The sequence below is a fragment of the Syzygium oleosum genome, unplaced genomic scaffold (assembly GCF_021117445.2).
Source record: "Syzygium oleosum isolate NSW1041296 unplaced genomic scaffold, Sole_v2.1 Sole_v2.07, whole genome shotgun sequence".
Taxonomy (NCBI): Eukaryota; Viridiplantae; Streptophyta; class Magnoliopsida; order Myrtales; family Myrtaceae; genus Syzygium; species Syzygium oleosum.
The window spans coordinates 10,895,441-10,917,497 of NW_026607491.1; the positions used below are offsets into that span (position 1 = coordinate 10,895,441).

The window sequence follows — 22,057 nt, forward strand, 5'->3', positions numbered from 1 at the left end:
ACGAAAACCCGACTTTTCCTATAATCGGGCGAGCGTGTTAACCGCGATTAATTTCAAAGTTAAATAAAATAAAATAAAAAAGGTCAGGCGTACACATGCAACCACTCACGTTCTAGAGGGTGTGTCAATGTGGACTTAACCCTACAATTAGCGGCGGTCGACGACTTCTTGCGAGGCATTTCGTAGTCGAAGGGGGATTTTTTTTTGTCTTCTGCATTTTCAGTTGCAAGTGTGACACGACTACCTACGTGCCTAGAAAGTTTGATTTATTTGGTAACATTAGATGCTTCTTCTTTGACTTTGATGCACAGGATAAAGATAATACCATGAATGAAAGGGCTTCGTTCCCTAAACAACACCCCTACTTTATGTCTAATCTTAATTTTGCCCCGAACTAAATCACGAATTCTCGCTATGGTCCCAAATCTGGCCCCCCTGCGTCCAAACTTTGTCGCTAGTTTCCTCGAAACTATCGATATTAAGGTCGGCTAGAGATTCATTATCAGAACCCGCGTACTGTACCTCTTCTCCGATACCCTAGCCTTTGTATGAAATAGCAACAGGCTGATGATGTTGATAATTTTGAAGAGGCTAATGGCAACTTTTGGGCACGGGGAAAATTTGGGAATAAAGCGAAAGTTGGTGATTTCTTGTTAGACAAAAAAATGTTTGGAATAAAATTGGAATTAGACCTAAAGTCAACGGTTTTTTCTTTAAAGAATTAGGCCTAAATAAAAGTAGCCCAATTTGGAAAAAGAGCCTGTATAACTTTCTTTGCAATAAACAAATGCATAATAAATATATTAAAAATCACTCATGGAAAATGGGCCGTGCCACCAAATATAATTGAAGGGTTTTTTTTGTCGTTAATTCCAACCATTAATTAAAGCTTAAGTCCTTAAACTGTTTCGTCTAAATTCTGAAACGTGAAATTCGTTGATATTCCCTAAAATGAAGAAAGAAAAACTTTCTCGTCAATTGAAAGGCTGGGCGTGCGGGCACTAAAGAACATAGACCTGTCAGTCCGTCAGATGTATATACCTGGACAGGCGGAGCGACCATAGTTAGAAGCTTGCTTTCCCCACTTTGATGAGGTGCTCTCGGTAATCACTGCCAAGGATTCAAGGTAGGGCCCGGCGTAGTTTCCTTTATGATCGTATTGGCGTTGAAATGACCGAAGGAAGCGCAAAGTGTGAGGTGGGGGGTGGTGGATGTCCCACCGCTTATGGGTGCGTGTTACCTTTGACGGGAGCATATCTCATCGAACATATCTCATCGAAACCCCACCAAATTTACTTTATTAAAGAAAACAAAACATTGCTAAAGAGGAAACAAAAAAAACATCGAACGAAAAACATAAATAACAACTGAAAACAATTAAAATAAAAATATCACTCGCCTTTTTGGCCTTTTTTCCGATGATAACGAATTCGATGACAGGTCGAAATGTCGGCGGCGCCATCCGCGGCGGTCGCCGGAGCACGCGACCGGCCCGCGATGATTACCAGCGGCGGTCCAGTGGTCGGGGGCCAGACTCGACGGTGCCTCATTCGTTGGCTCTCATCAATAAATTATTTGTTAATTTGTCATTTACTAAGGGAAAAAAAAATGAAAAAAAATAGATTAATTTTACCAAGTTTTCAAAGGAGGTTTCGCCACCGAATTTAATTGGAATGGGGACAAAGGAGTTTTGAGTGATTGATGTCGCCAATCATGCCATGCACGTTGGGGTTATTATTCAATTGGTCTTCTTTTAATTTTATTTTTGGGTGTTAGCTTAGTTTACACATTTTATCTGTTATATTTTCAATTTAGTGTAATCATGAATAGTAAATAAAGCCCACCAATTTTAGATTTCTATATGGTTTTGTCTTGGCAATGAAATGGTTATGTGGGTCGAAATGCGCTACCAAAGCCCTCGGTTCCGCAAAAAGATTCGTAGAAGTGCATTTTCGCTCTCGTCGCTATGAATTGACGGTACCCATATGTGCCGAACAAGGTGAAGGTATGTTTAGGGCCCGTTTGGCAACGTGCCAAACAGTGAAAATTTCTGTTCTTTTGTTCCCAGAAATAGTTTAGGAACAGAAATGCGTTTGGTAAACTTTTTGTTCCCAGGCACATTTTTGCAAAAATTTGTGCCGAGAAACGATTTTGGAAGAGAAACAAGAAGTAAAAAAAGTTGCTTCTTATTTCTCGGCACAATTTTGAGAATCAGTTTTTTTTTCTTCTTTTTCTTTTTTTCTTTTCTTATTTTTGTGTTGTTCTTTCCTGGGTGGGCCGGCGACCGGCCACGCCCTAGGGCCGGCGAGGGCGTCACGGCCCTCGCCTCCACCGGCGGCCGACGAGGGCCGTGACGCCCTCGCCGGCCCTGGGCTGTGGCCGGTTGACGGCCGCCGGTCGCCAGCGACCGGCCATGGCCAAAGAAGAAAATGGGTAGAAAGAAAAAAAAAATAAACAATTCAAAATATTATTAAAATATTATTTGGGAACATAAATTTTGTGTAGTTACCAAACGCATTTATGTTCTTTTCTACTCTAGGAATAGAAATTTTGGTCAGTTTATCAAACGCCTTCAAATACTCAGAAATTATTTCCGGACACAGAATAAAAAAAAATCATTTCTGTTCAGAAATAGTTCCCGGGCACAGAATGGTATTCATGCGCACCCTTATTGGTGTGCTTCATCACCGATCGAAAAATGACCCGAGAACCCGAGGATCCAATTTACATGCAAGGTACGATGGGCTTTGCATCGGTTTCTCCGTCCTTTCTTATGTTCTCGAAATTACCCTATCCCGGCACTGCCGACGCATACTTACATCAGTCGCGTCCAGTCGGATGGAATCATGTGGACATCGAAAATGAATGTTCTCCTAGCAAGCTAAGAAGAACATTATAAAGGTGAAAAAAAAAAAACGAGGAGAAATGAGGGAAATGTTCATCCTAGGCCATGATCTTCAAAGTTGGTACAAAGTACATGACACCTACATGGCTCAGCCCGATCACCTACCACTTAGTACACTCAACCCAATCACCTACCACTTAGTACGAAACGATTACCAAAAACAAATCGCGACACCACCATATACGCAAACCCCGACACCATATATTTTCTGACTAGAAGCTTTTGTATTGGACATTCATTCTAATTTATTTTTTTGCTAATTAAGGTATGGCCATTCCATACTTTAATTTTCATATAAAAAAAATTCAAACGAGGTAATATCATGGAGGAGCTGATGTCAAATGACCTGGATTTTCGTTCAATCAAGAGATTACTTCGACGGATGTTGTTGCTGACCATTCGAAGCAACACTTGTAGGCACGCAAGATTGAGTCCCAAGGTCATATGATAGCCATTCACCATTAATTTATACAATCTTCAAATGGCAACTTGAGCCTTAAGATAAATCTGTGTTGTAAAACGTAAGGCTGATCAACTTGGAAGGGTGATTTTGACTTGGGGTCATGGAAAAGCAACGATGGGAGAAAATTATACAAAAAGTCATGAATATATTATACGATGGTCAATTCAACCAATTTAGTCATAATCATTTTGACGATTCGCTAATATAGTCATTCTAGCCAATTTTGATTGGAAATTGCCGACGTGAATGCCAACTGTATTACGTATAGCACAGCTGGAGCTAACGTGGACACTAAGGCCCTGGACCGATGGAGGGAGATAGGAAAAAAGAAAAAAAAAATAAAAAAGGAAAGAAGATAAAAGGAAGAGAAAAGGAAAAGAAGAAAAAAAATCAGAAAATTTTAACAAAATTGCAAAAATAAGCAACGTCGGTGCTAGCTGTTTAGCGTTGGTTGTACCATGTAAGATAGCCAGTGTCCAATGTCATCGATTATGGCTAGAATGACTATATTTGCAAATCGTCAAAAGATTTAGGACTAAATTAGCCGAATTGAAAAAATTAAGATTGAATTGACCGATGTACAATATGTTTAGGTTTTTTTTTTTTGTACAATAATCCCCAATAATAGAGGAAGACAACATGAATTCCCAACTGAAATTCAATGTCCAATTCCATGTCCTTTAGTTGCAGCTTGCAAAGAGATACATGTGACATGTGACTATGGTCATGTTCTCGATGAGCGTCATGTGCAAAGACTTTAGTAATCGATCATATCCAAATCACCAAATAAAAAAAAAGAATTATAAGATAAATTTACCTACATGTGCAGAATGGAGTTATAGTATGAAAGTATCCAATTTTATTTTATTTTTGGCCATATAAAAAAAGAAACTAATTTTAAATTTTTAAGTTTCTTTCCCGCCCAAAAAATTAAATGGAAATACAAAAGATAGCTTGGAAATCGGCTTCCTTATTTATCTAAGAAATTTTATAGGCACGGTTCGAAATTTAACTCCCAGGATTTAAACCCTTGAAATGCATTTTCGATGACTTAAAAATAAGAGTAAAAACAAGATCTTGGGATTTCTTATTTAATTTACGCTTTACATCTTCAAATTTAACACCTATTTTTTGTATCCCTATTTCTAAAACATAATATTTTGACCAGAAATTAAAAAAAAACACATACATTTTATATCATTGAGGAACTAAAATGTTATGGAGATGAGAATGCAAACTGTATGTTTTTCTTTTCGAAATCTGAGAGTAAAAAGTGTAAGATTTCAGACCCCATTGTAGAGTATATACTAGAGAAAAGTTGAGAATGATTTTTTATTTAATTTTTAGGGTTAATACTATAAAAAAATCCCAAACTGATACACTTAGGACAAATTTATCCCAAACTAATTTTTTGATTACCAAAAACCCCAAACTGGTACACTTGTGATAAATTTACCCTTCGTTAGTTTCCGTTAAATTTTACAGTCAAATTTTTCAGTTCAATGACACGTGACAATTGATGGTTGTACCAGTTTAGGGTTTTACCCCTTTGTTTGTCACGCATTTATCAATTTATGATTTTTCGTGGTATTAATCTAATTTAATGGACAGTAAATTTATTGCAAGTATATCAGTTTTATGATTTTTGATGGTAAAAAAATTAGTCTGATGTAAATTTGTCACTGATATACCAGTTTGGGGTTTTTGGTAATATTAACCCTAATTTTTATAATAAAAATAAAATAGGTTTAGTAATTGATATATCAAACTCTTCAAATACATAATAGTTTGGTCCGTGTGTCCCATAATGCTTCACATGGTATTATTTAGTGTACCGATGGCCACTTATAAAAAAAAAATTTCCTCTTACCAAAAAAATAAAATATTTCTACTTCATCTGAAAAGTTGAGACAACAACACGTTAAAAGGCATATGGAAAAAAAAAGGTTAATTTAATGAACCGATCCATTCATTTCATCACAATAAGTGTTAACACATAAATTGAATTATCAGATTATGACAAAATAAAAAAGGGTTAATACCACGAAAAACCCTAAACTGGTACACTTGTGACACATTTACCCAAAACTATTTTTTTGACCATAAAAAACCCCAAACTGGTACACCTGTGACAATTTTACCCGGAACTATTTTTTTGACCACCAAAAACCCCAAACTGGTACATATGTGACAATTTTACCCTGAATTAAAATTTTAATATTATTTTTTTTTTTCGAATTTTTATTTATTCTTTATTCTTTTCTTTTCTTTTTTTTTTCATCTTCAAACTCTGGCCGGTCGCCGGTCCGGCGACCGGCTAGAGGCGGAAGCCAGCGAGGGCCGCCCTCGCCGGTGTTGGGCGAGGGCCGCCCTCGCCGGTGTCGGGCGAGGGCCGCCCTCGCCGGTGTCGAGCGAGGGCTATCCTCGCCGGATCCGGCAAGGGCGACTCTCGCCGGCGTCGGGCGAGGGCTGCCCTCGCTCGACGCAAGCGAGGGTCGCCCTAGCCTGATACCAGCGAGGGTCGCCCTCGCCGGATACCGGCGAGGGCGGCCCTCGCCCGACGCCGGTGAGGGCGGCCCTCGCCGGCTTTCGCCTTTGGTCGGTCGCCGGACTGGCTACCGGCCAGAGGTTGCAGGTGAAGGAAAAAAAAAGAAAAGAAAAGAAAAGAAAAGAAAAAAGAAAAAATTCAAAAAAATTTAAAAAAATAAAAAATAATATTAAAAATTAGTTCGGGGTAAAATTGTCACATGTGTATCAGTTTAGGGTTTTTTGTGGTATGTTTGGGGTAAAATTGTCACAGGTGTACCAGTTTGGGGTTTTTTATGGTCAAAAAAATAGTTTGGGGTAAATGTGTCACAAGTGTACCAGTTTAGGGTTTTTCGTGGTATTAACCCAATAAAAAATTGAATTATCAGATGCTATTTTTTTTTTTTGGCTAAAAAATTGTCCGATGCTATGCGACACAAGTTTAGATGCCCCACGAGCTATGCACGTCCGTGCATCGCGCAGGATATTAATAAAGCGAGTAATGCCAAAACAAGAATTTTCTTTTCTTTTCTTTTTTATTTTCGCCCTTCCTGGTAAAAAAAAAAAATGTAACTTTTTTCGTATGTCATTCCATTTTAGTATATCACTCTACGACCCACCGTGGCCAATCAACAAAAGTTACGAAATGAATTCACCGAAAATGACATAAATTGTTATTAAATTTTAGCTCAATGTGCAATTTATTTCATGAACTTTTAATTTTTTTAATATAATCTCTGAACTTTTAATTTATTCAATGTAATCTCTAAACTTTTGGTACATATTTAAATTAATCTCTGGACTATATGAAAATGTTTCATTCCATTAATTTAAGTTCGAGACCGTCATTGAACATTTTCACATCGTCCAAGGACTAGTTTGAACATGTACTAAAAGTTTAGGGAGGACATTGAATAAATCAAGAGTTCAAGGATCACATTAAACATCGAGCTAAGGTTCAAGGACCATATTGAACAAATTAAAAATTGAGGAATCGTATTACACACTGGACCAAAATTCATGAATTATTTGTATCATTATCCCTAAAAATAATTATATACATAGATAATGAAATCCCCTGTGTGCTTTGGAAGTTTGATTCCGAGTCATCTCAAGACCAGAAGTTACCTTGCATTGAACGACCGACATGCTTAGAAAGTTACCCACGGAAAAACAAAATCGACCCCCACATATTTTGAAAACATTACCATCGCCTATGTTTATAAGCGGTTGCGAACTCTACGTATGTTCGACGAAAGCGTTCGCCGGGGGAAGAGAGAATAGACTCAATCATGTCCCGTTAACGCAAGTAGAGAGCATCAAGGCTCAATGCTATGACATAGGCCACACCACAGGTATGTCAGGATGACAAGCAGGCCTTGATGCAGCAAATAATGCACAACAACAGGATATACAGAAGGAACAACATGTCCTAACTCTAAGACAATACTGCAATCAAATGTACTCTCGAGCAGCGACATGACCGCGTAATGAGATATTGTGACCCTCTTTTCTGTGAAACTCATAGAATGACTCGAGATCGTATTGCCACCGGCACTGCGATGAGGAAGAGCATTCGACCGAACAGAACCCGAATGCTACTTAAAAAAGCAGTGATGAATAAGCAAACATCATCGACCGAAGGATGAGAGATGTTTAACAATGTATGGATGGACCTGCTGTTGAATTCATTTACAATTATGCATCAAACATCAACTCCAGACATCTCGGGATTTTCCCGAGACAGTAACTGTGCTCATGTAGGAAATGGAGCAGAAGACCAACATCAGTCTGAATCATGGCCATCTATGGTACTTGCTGCATTCTCAATTCACTGAATCTACGGCTCAAGGGCCTCGCTCTCAAGCAACAATAAGCATGGGAAGCAATCAACTGAATTTTCGAAACTGTCAATCAGACACAGATAAGAGTGAGAGAAAATTCACTCAGGCCAAACACCTTCCCATTTCGATTTAAGCAATGACGATATACTGTTTTTTTTTTGTTTTGTTATGGAGTTCTAAATAAGTAGAATTTCTGTGAGCAGAGAGAAAACTAAAAACGGAGAAACATCAGGATATTTAACGGGCTAAAATCACATAGAACTACAAAGAATATAACACGTTTCGTTCATGCATATCAAAGCGTCAATAATAGAACTCGCTTTACATGGAAGTCGGTTGAACATGAGACATAGGTGGGTATATATTATCACGGCGACTGAAGATAGCTCGCTCCAGATTATATAGCAAATTCGACAGTACATACTAGGAATGTAACTGAGTGAATGCTGCAAGTGGTGGAGTGTGTACCTTCTTCTTCACCATCATACCGGAATCATGTCATTTGTCCCCAATTATGAGGGTATGTTGAAGTGGAATAGCCAAGAGATAACAAAAGCGAAAACCATACAAGCAAGGAGAAAGTTCAGAAAGCGGTGGCCCTGCCAGAAGTTCCTTGTCTCCGTAGCTTGCACAGGCGGTGGAGCAGTCATTGCTGTGGTGGTGACAGCGTCACTTGCCTCGTTCCACTGCTCCGTCAACTCAGCCTCATTAGCACCAGTCACATTACGTGCAGTCGATCCACAGATCTCACAAACTCTGAGATTTGAATAGTTATCAGTCAAACCAGGAGAAAGATAGCAGGAATAATTCTGAAAGAAGCATAACCAGCAGTTCTTATAGTACAATAACGGCACTGGTACTAAAGACTGAGAAAGCTGAGACTCAAAGTAGGGATGTAGGGATTCGGGCAATGCCCTCCTCTAGATGATGAATGTTGTATTTGAATACCGCTCAAAAACCATTTTCTCAACCTACAACAGTTTGCAGAGCACACCTTCCTATAAATTGTTTAGAAGATGAGGAAGTTAATGTTGGACTAGTTTAGCACTGGCAAAATGCCTATCAGAAAGGTATTTTAGACAAGCTTGGCACCTTCGTGGGAATATTAACATATGGCTGGCCATATATCTTGAGGTTGGAGTGAAGAACCTGCTTTACTTGAGTCAATGGTTACACACGTCAAGTAGAGAGCTTCGCACTCTTATCGCCAGATAATTGATGAAATTTTTACTCTCATAATTCTCCAATTTCAGCATAGCAAACAAAATGATGCAGATGCATTTGTTGATGCCTAGACTTTCTCATACTCTTGCTGGGTCTTTGATACTGTTTTTCTTGGGCAGAAACTTCCATTGAATAGAAATTTTCCTTCATAAAGCATTCTTTGTTCTTTGTTTTCAGCAGGGTAAAAGTTAAAGCATGACTCTTGACCCCTTGGGTTATCTTCTTCCACACACATCGATCTTCCAAGAAAAGTCCAAGAATAGCAATTATTATGAGTTCTTTCAAAAGAAGACTGCAAAAGGTGTTTTTGGACAAACAAAAGATTTGAGATTCAGCATACATATGAATTACTTCTATAAAAAGAAGTTCCTTCAATCAGAAGGTGTAACACCCTGTTAAAAACGAGAAATAATTAGAGTTATTTGCAACTAGAAATTGGATCACACCACAAAAGGTTTTGGGAGAAACTGAAAGACTTTTCAACTAAACGACCATCATTCTAGGTTAATGATGATATTTTGAAAGTAAGCCACATGGATAAAGGTATAATAGCTAGGAAGTACAGATATTACCGTATTAGTCCAATAAATCAAGTTTGATAAAGTTAACAAGTGAGAACTCAACATGCTTGAGTTTGTCGAAACAAACAAAACGTAGAACTGAGCTCTACATTGCATCTCACTAAAACAAGGTATTATAAAGGTCTGGTTCAAAGAGGAAGAGAAAGAAGTTGAACTTTATAGTGCTTACAGAATGAAGTACATGAGTGCAGGCATCATTTTAATTCAAACAATTGAGCCAAGGTTCTCCATCGATACCTGTCTGCAATTATAGGTCATCTAAGACTGAGAAATTCTAAATTGTTCATACCTGACTGAGCATGACCATAGGTCTATCACAAGACCCAGTTACTCCAAAGTCAATTTGATAAAAGTTTGAGTATGGTCACAAGATACACACTTTTGGCACTGCCAGTTCCAACTTACTTGAGACTTGAGAACAAAGACTTACTCTTTAAAATAGGATTCTTTTGAATCGGTTATCCCACCATGGAAGGTTCCTTTAGAACTTGATTTATGCGGAGTTTCAACACCACATTACAGTTTTTATCTGAACTTAGGTGGTGGTCTAGGTAAAACTATGCTCTAAGGGAAGAACACGGTTTCTTTTTCACAAGTCAAGGATTATAAGATGATCGTCTGTTGTATTTTGCCAGGGAACTTTCAGAAGATCTTGGAATTTGTTTGAAACTATATCAGTTAACAATGACGTGTTAAAGAAAAAACTTCATAGGAAGCTGAAAACTGCACCAAGTGCAGGAATTGAGAAATCAATTAAATTGGTGTGGCAAAGCAAAGAACACACTCTTATATGTCCTCCTTGTAAGTTGCGGAAAATGCTCAAAACATGCTTTCATTTTCTCCGATTCAACATTCTTGTTTTGGCATCATCTTATTATTCACGTTCATGTTCTTACATTCTAACATTAGGTCGGTCGGTCCCCAGCATGGTATCAAGAATTTCCACGCTTTTGTGGTGAACGGAAGCCTAAATATAGGATGTCATAGCACCTAAAGGTAACCAAATTTATAGCATATTAACCAGAAAGAGAACCTCCTTATAACACAAAAACCCATTATCCAGAATCAAACAAATGCATAAACCATTTCCTGTATTACCAGCGACCAACACAAGACTCAGACTCAACCACATTGAAGGCTCTGGGACAGGCATAATGAATCGTAATTCAGAAATAAAAGGATTTCACTTTAAGATCATAAACAGGTGAAAATACCCGAAAAAAGAGGAAAAAAATCAACTCTTTTTTAAAGCACTTACTTGTTACCCTTAATCTTGAACCAGGCCTCAGCACAGAGTTTATGAGCAGCAGCCAAGTCATCCTTGCAAGAACAGCCCAACTCAATGGCCACCCCAGATTCTTGATTTGTTGCATCCAAGCTCAGATGGCAAATCCTGCAATCTCTCTCCACGTTTGCCAAATGCGCCTTGATCTCAGGAGCCCCATCCTCAAGATCCACCCCCACAGAGCACTCTGATGCAGAGGACGACCTGTCTTTCTCAGATGCAACACCGACACCTTCAATCTCAGAGCTAGACTCATTGGAGCAGCAAGCTCTCGGCTCCTCATCTGAACTGTGACACTCTTGGACTTCAACAACATGGCATTTCGGCAAATTTGACATTGTCAAGGGCCGGATAGAGATTCTTCATGTATATGGGTGGATGCGGCAGAGATCATGAACGACAATGCACAAAGGTTGAATAAGAAGAAGAAAGATATGTTATTTTTAAGATTTGAGCATTGGGTCCTGTAGCCGAGTAGCTGGTAGGCGATCTCTTTCTACACGGGGAAGAGTGAGCAAGATGAAGAGTGACAATGATGAGAAACTATACAGTAACCCAAGGAAGAAGAGAATACAGAGGGAAACTTATTGGTTTTTTCATGTACTTTTGTCCCTCTCTTCACTCTGTCTGTCCCTCTTCAGATTTTTACTGCGAGAGGGGAAACATGGCAGAGCTAAATCATTTTGAGGAGGAGGAGGAGGAGGAGGAAACCGTATAAAGCAGGTGAAGATTTGATTGAGATGACCTCTAAAGAACCAGCCCTTTGGCGGAACACTGCTATGATAAATTCAGTCCAAAGCAGATTTTTGTTTGTCCCCTTCGCTGCTTTAAGGTTTGGTATCACAGTACTTTGTGGCATCACTGATTCGACAGGGCTAGGAGGGTCTTTCCTCTCTGTTTTTTTTTTTTCCACTTTTTCATGCTTAAAAGTCGAAACTATCCTCGAGCTTTGACTGGTACGAGGGTATTAACTGTGGGAGGAGAGCTTGACAAGAGGGTGGTTTTGGATTTCTTGAGACATGACCAGTGTCAAGAATTTCTTTTTTCCTTATAAAACCAGCATCAAGATTTCAACTCCAATTCAAGTTCAAGGACGAGTTTGCCTTGCCTTTGGGAAAAGGCAAAGTATTGTTGCACATACAATGCACCTGGCAGCGTCACCTATTCATTACAAATGATCTTATCTTTAAATGACTTTTTTAAATCCTCAGCTAAAGAAGAGAGAGGAAGGGACATGTGTCTATCAGAATTTAACTTAGGTTTCGACTTTTACCTTTTTCCTTTTTAAGCTGTATCGATAAGATCATGTTTGAAATATACTAAAATAAATAAATATCTGCGTTATATGTCAACTTAATTTTCTGCTTTGAATAAGGATATTATCTTGATTTTAATGGGAAATTCATATTTGGCTATTTAAAAGAGCTCTAGCCCAACAAAAGAGGCCTGCTAGGGAACACAGTAAAGCTGGCGGACAGAGCAGCACCAACTTATTATTATGTTATGCTGCAAAAAGCTCCAAAAGAGGATTGGAGGATTCAACAGATTAGATGATTAAGCTCTGTTTAACTTTAGTAAATAAACAACTCATTTTCGTTTGTCCTCTTCACTGCAAAGGTTTGGTAACACAGTCTTTTGTTGCATCACTGTCTCCAGAGGCTGAGGGGAGTGTTTCCCTTTTTGTTCTCAAAAAGTAGAAACTGTCCTCGAGCTTTGAGTGGTGTAGGAGACTTGCATGAAGGGTGGTGATTTTGGGTTCTTGAAACATGACCACATCAATCAATTTCAAAGCTGACTTTGCCTTGCCTTTAGGAAAATCCGTGATATATTAAACTGTACCTGGCAGCTTTGGAGAGATATGTTATGTTAGTGAATACACAATATATTAAGACTGGTTTATAAAATTAATCTAAAAAATATTGAGTAAGTTAAATTATTTTACAAAATTGATATATTAAATAATACGATTTATATAATTAAATTCGGGCTAATTAAAAAAAAAACATAAACTTTAGGTCGAGTGATAATTCTGGCCTCAACTTTTTTTCTCCCATAGAAAAATCACCAATTTTTACCTTTATTCCAAATCTGGTTCCCCGTTGACTCTTGGTTTGAGGTCACCCTGGTTTGAAAAAAAATATTCTAGTCGTGACCTTGACGAATCTCGTCCTTGGCGTTTCTCAATGGGTGGTGGTTTACAGCTTTAGATTACGACAAAACTGTGAGTCTGGCCAGAGAGATTCAATCTTGAGATCTTTTTGACTTGCTGGTGAAGTGAAGGAGAGCGACGAACAGCTTCACCATTATTCTTCAAATTGTGGCTTAGAGAAGATGCCAAATTAATAGTGCTTTAAATCCAGTTAGCAATCCAAGTTGATTTATTATTGAGGTGAAATAGCTAAGTTGGATAATCAATGGTTCTAAGTTGAGGGGGCCAAATTTGGGATTTAAGTGACAGTTGGTGATTTTTTACGAGACAAAGAAAAGTTGGGGCCAGAATTATCACTTGACCTAAAGTTGGTGTTTGTTTTTGGAATCAGGCCAATTAAATTCTGAAAAGATGGATGTTATAAAACGTATAGTAACAAACTTCATCACGCTTAATCTATCAATTACGTGAACCAATTTAACAACACATAACATTTTTTCTCTTTAATCTATCAATTACTTTACTTTTGTAAATTACAAAAGAATTAAATCAATAAATAATAAAAGAAAAGTGTTACAAAAGAAGAGCGTTGGGTTTTGTTGGAGCTTTCGGTGAAGGGGAAAAGCTCCAGGAAACACAATGACTGTGTTGTTCTGCAAAAGCAACGAATTGAGGATTAACAAATTGATCATGCAACTCTATTAACTTTAGTAAACTGTTCTCCAAAAATTATAAATATTCGTTTTAAACATTACCCTGCCGAAAAAAGTTAGGGTTAATACCACGAAAAACCCTAAACTGGTACACTTGTGACACATTTACCCCAAACTATTTTTTTGACCATAAAAAACTCCAAACTGGTACACCTGTGACAATTTTACCCCGAACTATTTTTTTGACCAACAAAAACCCCAAACTGGTACACTTGTGACGATTTTACCCTGAACTTACTACAGAAAATCCCAAACTGGTACATATATGACAATTTTACCCTTAATTAAATTTTTAATATTATTTTTTATTTTTTCGAATTTTTATTAATTTTTTCTTCATCTTCAACCTCTGGCCGTTAGCCGGACCGGCGACCGGCCAGAGGCGGAAGCCGGCGATGTCGGCCCCGCCGGCCGCTGGCGAGGGCCGCCCTCGCCGGCGTCGGGCGAGGGCTACCCTCGCCGGCGTCGGACGAGGACAACCCTCGCCTGAGTCGAGTGAGGGTCGTCCTCGCCGGATCCCGGCGAGAGCGCCCTCGCTCGACGCAGCGCGGGTCACCCTCGCGCCAGATCCCGCGAGGGCAACCCTCACCCGATGCCGCGAGGGCCTGCTCGCCGGATCCGGCGAGGGCGACCCTCGCCGGATCCGGCGAGGGCGACCCTCGCCCGCGTAGGGCGAGGTCGCCTCGCCGGCGTCGGACAAGAATAGCCCTCGCCTGGGCGGGCGAGGGCAACCCTCGCCTGAGTCGGGCAAGGGCAGCCCTCGCCCACGTCGGCAAGGTCGAGCCTCACCAGCGGCCGGCGAGGTCGAGCCTCGCCAGCATCGGGCGAGGGCTGCCCTCGCCGGATCTGGCGAGGGCGACCCTCGCCTGCGTTGGCCGAGGGCTGCCCTCGCCCACGCCGGCAAGGTCGAGCCTTGCCAACGGCCGGCGGGGCCAACCTTGCCGGCCAGAGGTTGAAGATGAAGAAAAAAAAAGAAAAGAAAAAAAAAAGAAAAAATTCAAAAATTCAAAAAAATTCAAAAAAAAATATTATTAAAAAATTAGTTCGGGGTAAAATTGTCACGTGTGTACCAGTTTGGAATTTTTTATGGTAAGTTCGGGTTAAAATTGTCACAGGTGTACCAGTTTGGGGTTTTTTGTGGTATGTTCGAGGTAAAATTGTCACAGGTGTACCAGTTTGGGGTTTTTTTATGGTAAAAAAAATAGTTTGAGGTAAATGTGTCACAAGTGTATCAGTTTAGGGTTTTTCGTGGTATTAACCCAAAAAATTATCAATGATGCAGGTATTGTGGTGGGAGGATCATATGGAGGAAGTAAGTGTAATGGTCTATGAGAAGTTTGACAGGTTTTGATACATTTTCTTAATTGTTTATGTGAAAAACCACCGGTCTATTTATTATGTGAAAACGACGAGTTGTTACTACCTTTTTCAACGAAAATAATAAATCCTTTTGAACGTGAGTAATATATTACTATATTGTTATCTTAAAGTTACCAAATTCTAATAGCTAATGTGAGTTTTCAGTGCTTGCTTTGAGGTTTCGACTAAGATATCCACATGTGGCCCTCATAGCTCTGGCCTCATCAACTCCGATACTTTAGTTTGACGATATTACCTCACGGAATGCATACCCATGGTCATCAAAGATTTTAAGGTAATTACAATCGTAATCTCTCCTCTTCTGCTGCTTCTCGTGCGTGCGTGGCTGTGTTAGGCCTTTAGAGAGCGGGAATGACCTGAAGAACTAGCCGATATAGTTGTACATGGGAGCAGCTCAAAATGATGATCCGCCAATACTACTGAAAATGGCATTCTTGGCAAAATCATTGCAGGCGTTGTTGCCTATAACGTGGACATCACATGCCTACCTCAATCCTCCCACTTATGTATATCAAAATTACTTTGGCTTGGGGGTGGCAGGTACAATACTCTACTGTAAAACCCAAATTGGGCAGGCCTGACAAGCAATTTTCTTTTTGAGCTCGAGTCCTTCACATAGGTCCACTTGGGCGCGCCTAGGCTCGATGATTTTATGAAAGAGGACCTTTGAGGCTGTTAGACGACCCGACCCACTAAACTTCAAAATTTTTGTTACTTTCCTTCCTTTGTCTATAGTCTTGATTTTTATAACCAATAATGTTTGATATATCAAATCTCAAATTATGTTAAGCATATTTATGTTAAGCATATGGGACGCCAGGATGCTATAACCATTTGACCGAAATTTTGCAGGGCGGCCTCTTCTATATCTGTAAATGTATGCTCCAGCGAAGCAACCACAATTTCCGGATGCTCAGGAAATGGCAAGAGGAGTGATCAGCTTTTCACTTCTGCATCTATCTTGCACTCATTGTTTTGCACTTGCAAATGGAAAAGGTAGGGGAGGTTTCTGACTTTGTGAATTGTAGATATTAGCAGATGCAATGGGGCTTGGGAAGACTGTGATGACAATTGCTTTAGTACATGCAAGACCAAGCAGGCGACGTCCAGATGCTCAAAAATTTCTCATGGAGGATGCTGATGAAGTTGATAACACAGAGAAGGAAGAGAGATTCAAGTATAAGAAACAAGTAAAAGGTGGCACTCTTATTATATGTCCAATGGCTCCATTAAGCCAGTGGAACGTGAGCTCTCTTAAAACGTCTTCATTTTTTTCTCTTTTGCTTGAATTTGATAGACACCTCAAACGGCCATCTGTAAGCTTGAGCTTAAGTTTGCCATCTTGTACTCCTTGAAAGGGCAATCCGTAAGTGTTCCCTCTGTTGACTTCCTCAGGATGAGCTTGAAACTCATTCGAAGCCTGAAAGCATTTCAATTTTTGTTCACTATGGTGGGGAGGGGACAAATGATCCCAGGGTGTTCTCAGGATATGATGTAGTCTTGACAGCTGCTTGTAAGCATGTGAGATTGAATCTCTTTAAACTCGTCTTTTGCTATCTTCAACCATGTAAAACTCCTCCCCCAACCTGATGTTGAATAACCAAAATAATAATAGAGCGATTCGAATTCCGTCTTTGGATCAAGATGACGACATTTTCCACAGACTCGAATGGTTTAGGGTAGTTTTGGATGAAGCTCATACAATTAAATCTTGGATGACCCAAGGTGCTCAGGCTGCCTTTGCTTTGCTCTCACATTTTCTTTGGTGTCTCACTGGAACCCCCATTCAGGTCCGTTCTGTTACCTAGGTGGATCCATGCTTTGCCGCATTATAGCAGTTTAATTTTGTATGTTAGAATAGAAGCTGAGAGAAGCTTTGCCATGCACAACTGGTGATTAACAGCCAACTTTTGGTAAATTTGCAGAATAACTCGCAAGATCTCTACGGTCTCATCCATTTCTTGCGTGTTAAGCCATGGTGCGTACCGCATGGTGCATTATGATCTCTTGTCTTACTCTAATGGGTATACTTACTTTATTAAACCCGAAAGAATTAGTGCACGATTAATTCCAAGTGAAAAGGATAAACATAATAAGAAGGGGAACTTTTGAAGGTGACTCAAGCTGGCACATTAATTAGAAGACCCATTAGTGCATTCCAATCCGAAGGCTTTGCAATACAAACGCCCTGCTAAGATGGGCATCTCTGCTTTTTAACCTCATGATTAGGAATAATGGCATTGCGCACCCCCCACATTCCATGTGCTTCGTCTTCTTTAATCATAATAACTCATGAAAGTCCAACATCCTTTGACCTTCTCTAGATTATTACTCCCTCGATGTGATACACCTACTTTCATCTTTTCAACATCAAATGGCCGGTACAAAATCATCATCAGTGTAATAAAGCTAAAAGACTATCGGCCTAGTACCCTAAAAAATCTCAAACGTTAACTTTTATCCAAAATTTACTTTTTGTCTCATAAAAAACCTCCAACTTTAGGTCATGTCTCAATTTTACCATAAACTTTTTTTGTTCCATAAAAAACCCTCAACTTTAGATCATGTCCCAATTCTATCATAAACTTTTTTTTTTGTTCTATGAAAAACCCCTAACTTTAGGTCTTATCCCAATTTTCTAGTCCCAATTTTATCCTAAAATTTTTATAGTCTTATAAAAAACTACAAACTTTTACTTGCGTTACAAATCTGCCCACATTAACCCTCCTTCCAAAATTTCTCATTGGAAACTAGAGATGAAAACTCCCGAGCACGAGCTGTTCAAGCATCCTAAGCATGAGCTGTTCGAGCATTCCGGGTGCAAGTTCTCCGACCGTTAGAGATGGAATATTCCCAAGCATGAGAGATCGACAAGCGCAAAATCACTAAGGGCAATTTTGATGAATGATTAATAGAGAGCAAATTTGGGATTCAAGTAAAAGTTAATGATCTTTTGTAAGACAAAAAAAATAATTAGAGTGAAATTAAAACTGGACCTAAAGTTAGAAATTTTTATAAGACAAATAAAAAGTTTATGGTAAAGTTGATACTAAACCCAAAATTGAGGGTTTTTTATGACACAAAAAATGTTTAGGGTAGAATGGGGACTCAATCTAAAGTTGGGAGTTTTTTATGGGACAAAAAAAAGTTTAAGGTAGAATTGAGACATGACCTAAAGTTGGAGGATTTTTACGAGATAAAAAGTAAAATTGAGACAAAAGCTAAAGTTTAAAGTTGTTTTGGGTATTAGGCCAAAGAATGTCATATCAACAAAAAACAAACTCCATCTCTTGATATTAAATTCAAGAGTATCATATCAACAAAAAACACTCTATCCGTATTTATTTATATTGCTAGGAGCGAAGTATATCGCGCGGACATGGAGGGAAAAAAAAAAAAGGAACTAGTTCAGATAAGGCTCTTACTCCTCTGCGGGACCTGTGGTAACAACCGCTCGGGCAGGATTAGCCGGCGAGAAGGAGGCCGGAGACAAAAGATGAAAAGACAAGCAGGAACTGGGTGGAGGGATCGTACATTTCCCTCCTTTTGCTTCGACACCCTATAACAAAGAAACTTTGCATTGTTAAGGATAGAGAGGATGCATATTTGTATAGGTGGTAGATTGACGAGAGGAGGGAATCGGGGGTCATTGTTGCACGCAAGTTGCACGAAAGTGAATAGTCAAAGCAAAACAAGAAAATCCCCGATTGCAAATGATAATGTGTTATGAAATACATGAATGAATATTCATTATATTCAATGTACCTATTATGGTACATTTGTAACCTACATACATGAATGTATATTCAATATACCTATTATGGTACATTTATAACCTACATTCTACGTACAATCTCCAATGAATGTTCATCTCCCTATTCAATGTATGTATTCAATACATTGACATTAATGATATGTACATTCTTGTTTTCTTATAAATAGGAGTTTAGTTTTGGTCATTGTGGAAGAAATGAGAACATAATGAAAAGAGAAAATATATATCTTTGTTGTTTATCTGTATTCTCTACTTAATCTCTATTCTCTCTATTATATACTTGCAACGCAATATTTTACAACACGTTATCAGCACGAAGATCTACCAACTAAGTAAATAATTTTTGCAAGAATTATGTCAAACATTGAAAAGCCCAAATTCCACATCCTGGAAGTGAGTGGAAATAATTATCTATCCTGGTGCCTTGACATGGAAATGCACCTCCAAGGGCAAGGTCTTGCTAATGCAATTACAGAAGACGGAACCTCAAATGCAAAAGATAAAGCAAATGCACTGATTTTTATTCGTCGTCATTTGCATGAGAGCATGCAGACTCAATATTTATCCGTTCGAGACCCTCATACCCTGTGGAAGAGGTTGAAGGATAGGTATGATCATACCAAGACTGTTATCCTCTCTCAAGCATAATATGATTGGCAAAATCTCAGATTGCAAGATTTTAAATCAATATCTGACTATAACTCCGCTTTATTTGATATTGTTTCTCGGCTTGAGTTATGCGGTATCAAGCTCACTGATGCGGAACTGTTAGAGAAAACTTTCTCCACCTTCCATGCTTCGAATATTGTATTGCAACAGCAATACCGGTAGCGTTAATTTGCCACATACTCTGAATTAATTTCTATGCTCCTCACTGCTGAGCAAACTAATGAATTGCAGCTCAAAAAATCATGATCTTAGACCCGCTGGTTCAAAAGCATTGCCTGAATCACATGCTAACTCTGAGAAAAATACTGGCCATTTTAAGGGCTATAAGCGCAGGCAAAAACATAATCCTCGAAGGGGTGGCAAGAAATTTAACAGCCCTAGGAAATCTAACTTTGGCCCGAATCATGACAAAGAAAAGAAGCAAAAGAAGGTGACTAATGAAAGTATTTGCCATCGCCGTGGCATGACTGGGCACTGGTCACGTACTTGTCGTACGCCAAAGCACTTTGTTGATCTATATCAGGCATCTTTAAAAAATATGGGCAATGGTGGTGAATCTCACGCCATTGAAATTCATCCTACTGCTATAACCATTGTTGAGGCCAACAATATCTCTGTTGGTGGGACTCCTCTTGCTCATGAAGTAGCAAATGCATCCCTGGATGTCTCTGATTTCTTTAAAGACCTCTGATTACTTTGATGAAGTATCAGACTGGTGGATGACAACTTAGACTTTGAATTTTATGATTCTAATAATTTCTTTTCTAGTTACTTTTCTTTAAATGTATTACCTTTTATTGTTCTTTAATATGGTTATGCAATGAAATGCTTATGAACCTGATATAATATTTATTATTTTGAAATTTTATTTGACCCTATAAATAATATAAAAATTTTATGATACTTGACACCTGAAGTTGTCAACATAAATGCAAATGGAAAATACCGAGAAAAAGGAAGATGTTTGTTTGCTTGATAGTGCATCAACACATACCATATTTCGTAGTAGACACTTTTTCTCGAGTATGACATTGCGCAAGACACATGTCCATACAATATCAGGTCCTATTCCGATTATTGATGGTTTCGGGAATGCCACAATTGTTTTGCCAAAAGGCACCATCCTGCATATTGAGGATGCGTTTCTAAGCAGTAGATCAAAAAGGAATATGCTTAGCTTCAAAGATATACGCCGTAATGGGTATCATATTGAGACTATTTATGAGCAAAATAAAGAATATATTGACATTACCTCTTATAAGATGGGCTTGAAGACCATCCATGAGAAGCTGGAAGCTTCTTCTATGGGTTTGTATTGTGTCATAATTAAGGTTGTTGAAACCTACTCCACCATATCCTTGAGATTGGTAAACCCTGATCAGTTTGGATTATGGCATGATCGCCTTGGTCACCCTGGCGCTTCAATGATGCGTAGAATAATTTAGAATACAAAAGGGCACCCTTTAAAGGATACAAAGGTATTGTTGTTCAAAGATTATAATTGTGAAGCTTGTTCACAAGGAAAACTCATTACCAAACCTTCTATAACAAAGGTTAATCTTGAATCCCCTTTATTCCTGCAAAGAATTTAAGGTGATATTTGTGGACCAATATAACCACCAAGTGGACCGTTTCGATATTTTATGGTACTAGTGGACGCATCCTGTAGATGGTCCCATATTTGTCTATTATCTACGCGCAATGTCACCTTTGCCCATTTACCTGCGCAGATTATAAAGCTCCTGGCATAATTCCCTGATTATCCAATTAAAAGCATAATGATGGATAATGCTGGTGAATTTACATCAAAAAGTTTTGATACGTATTGTGCTTCACTCAGAATCGAGGTTGAGCACCCGGTCGCATATGTTCTTACTCAAAATGGATTGGTAGAATCCTTAATTAAACATATCCAAATCATTGCCCGCACTCTATTATTGAGAACGAATCTCAACGATACAGCATGGGGTCATGCAGCTTTGCATGCGGCAGCCCTAATAAGATTGCGCCCCACTGCTAGTCTCTTATAATCTCCCCTTCAAATGGTTCTTGGTTATGAACCTGATATTTCACATTTACGCACCTTTGGTTGTGCAATACAGGTGCCTATGGCACCGCCAAAAAGAACGAAAATGGGTCCTCAACACCGTTTGGGCATTTATGTTGGGTTTAATTCACCGTCCATCATTAAGTTCTTGGAACCAACTACTGGTGATCTTTTTACTGCTAGATTCGCAGATTGTCATTTCAATGAGACTATGTTTCCATCAATTGGGACACCTAAAACTGACATGGCTGCGAAGCAAAAACCAATTAAGGTTTTCTCCTGGAATGAGAAAAAATTATCTCAATTAGACCCAAGAACTCCTGAGTGTGAAAATGAGGTGCAACGCATAATCCATTTACAGGCTATGGCCAATAGACTTCCTGACGCATTTAATGATGCTACCAAGGTAACGAAGTCTCATATTCCAGCTGTAAATGCTCCAGCTAGGATAGTTGTTCCCGAAGGACAAGCTAAAATGGATCAAAATCCCCCACAC

The 22,057-nt window shown here is 39.0% G+C and overlaps 1 protein-coding gene across 1 annotated transcript; it reads right to left on the reverse strand.

Annotated features, from left to right (window-relative positions):
- Window positions 1–7,972: 7,972 nt before the first annotated feature.
- On the reverse strand, window positions 7,973–11,402 carry LOC115666162 (uncharacterized). The gene is made up of 2 exons (XM_030587938.2): window positions 10,802–11,402; window positions 7,973–8,494 (listed from the first exon to the last, which is right to left on the reverse strand). The coding sequence occupies exons 1-2, from the start codon at window positions 11,164–11,166 to the stop codon at window positions 8,251–8,253; spliced, it is 609 nt and encodes a 202-aa protein (XP_030443798.1). The 5' UTR covers window positions 11,167–11,402; the 3' UTR covers window positions 7,973–8,250.
- Window positions 11,403–22,057: the final 10,655 nt, after the last annotated feature.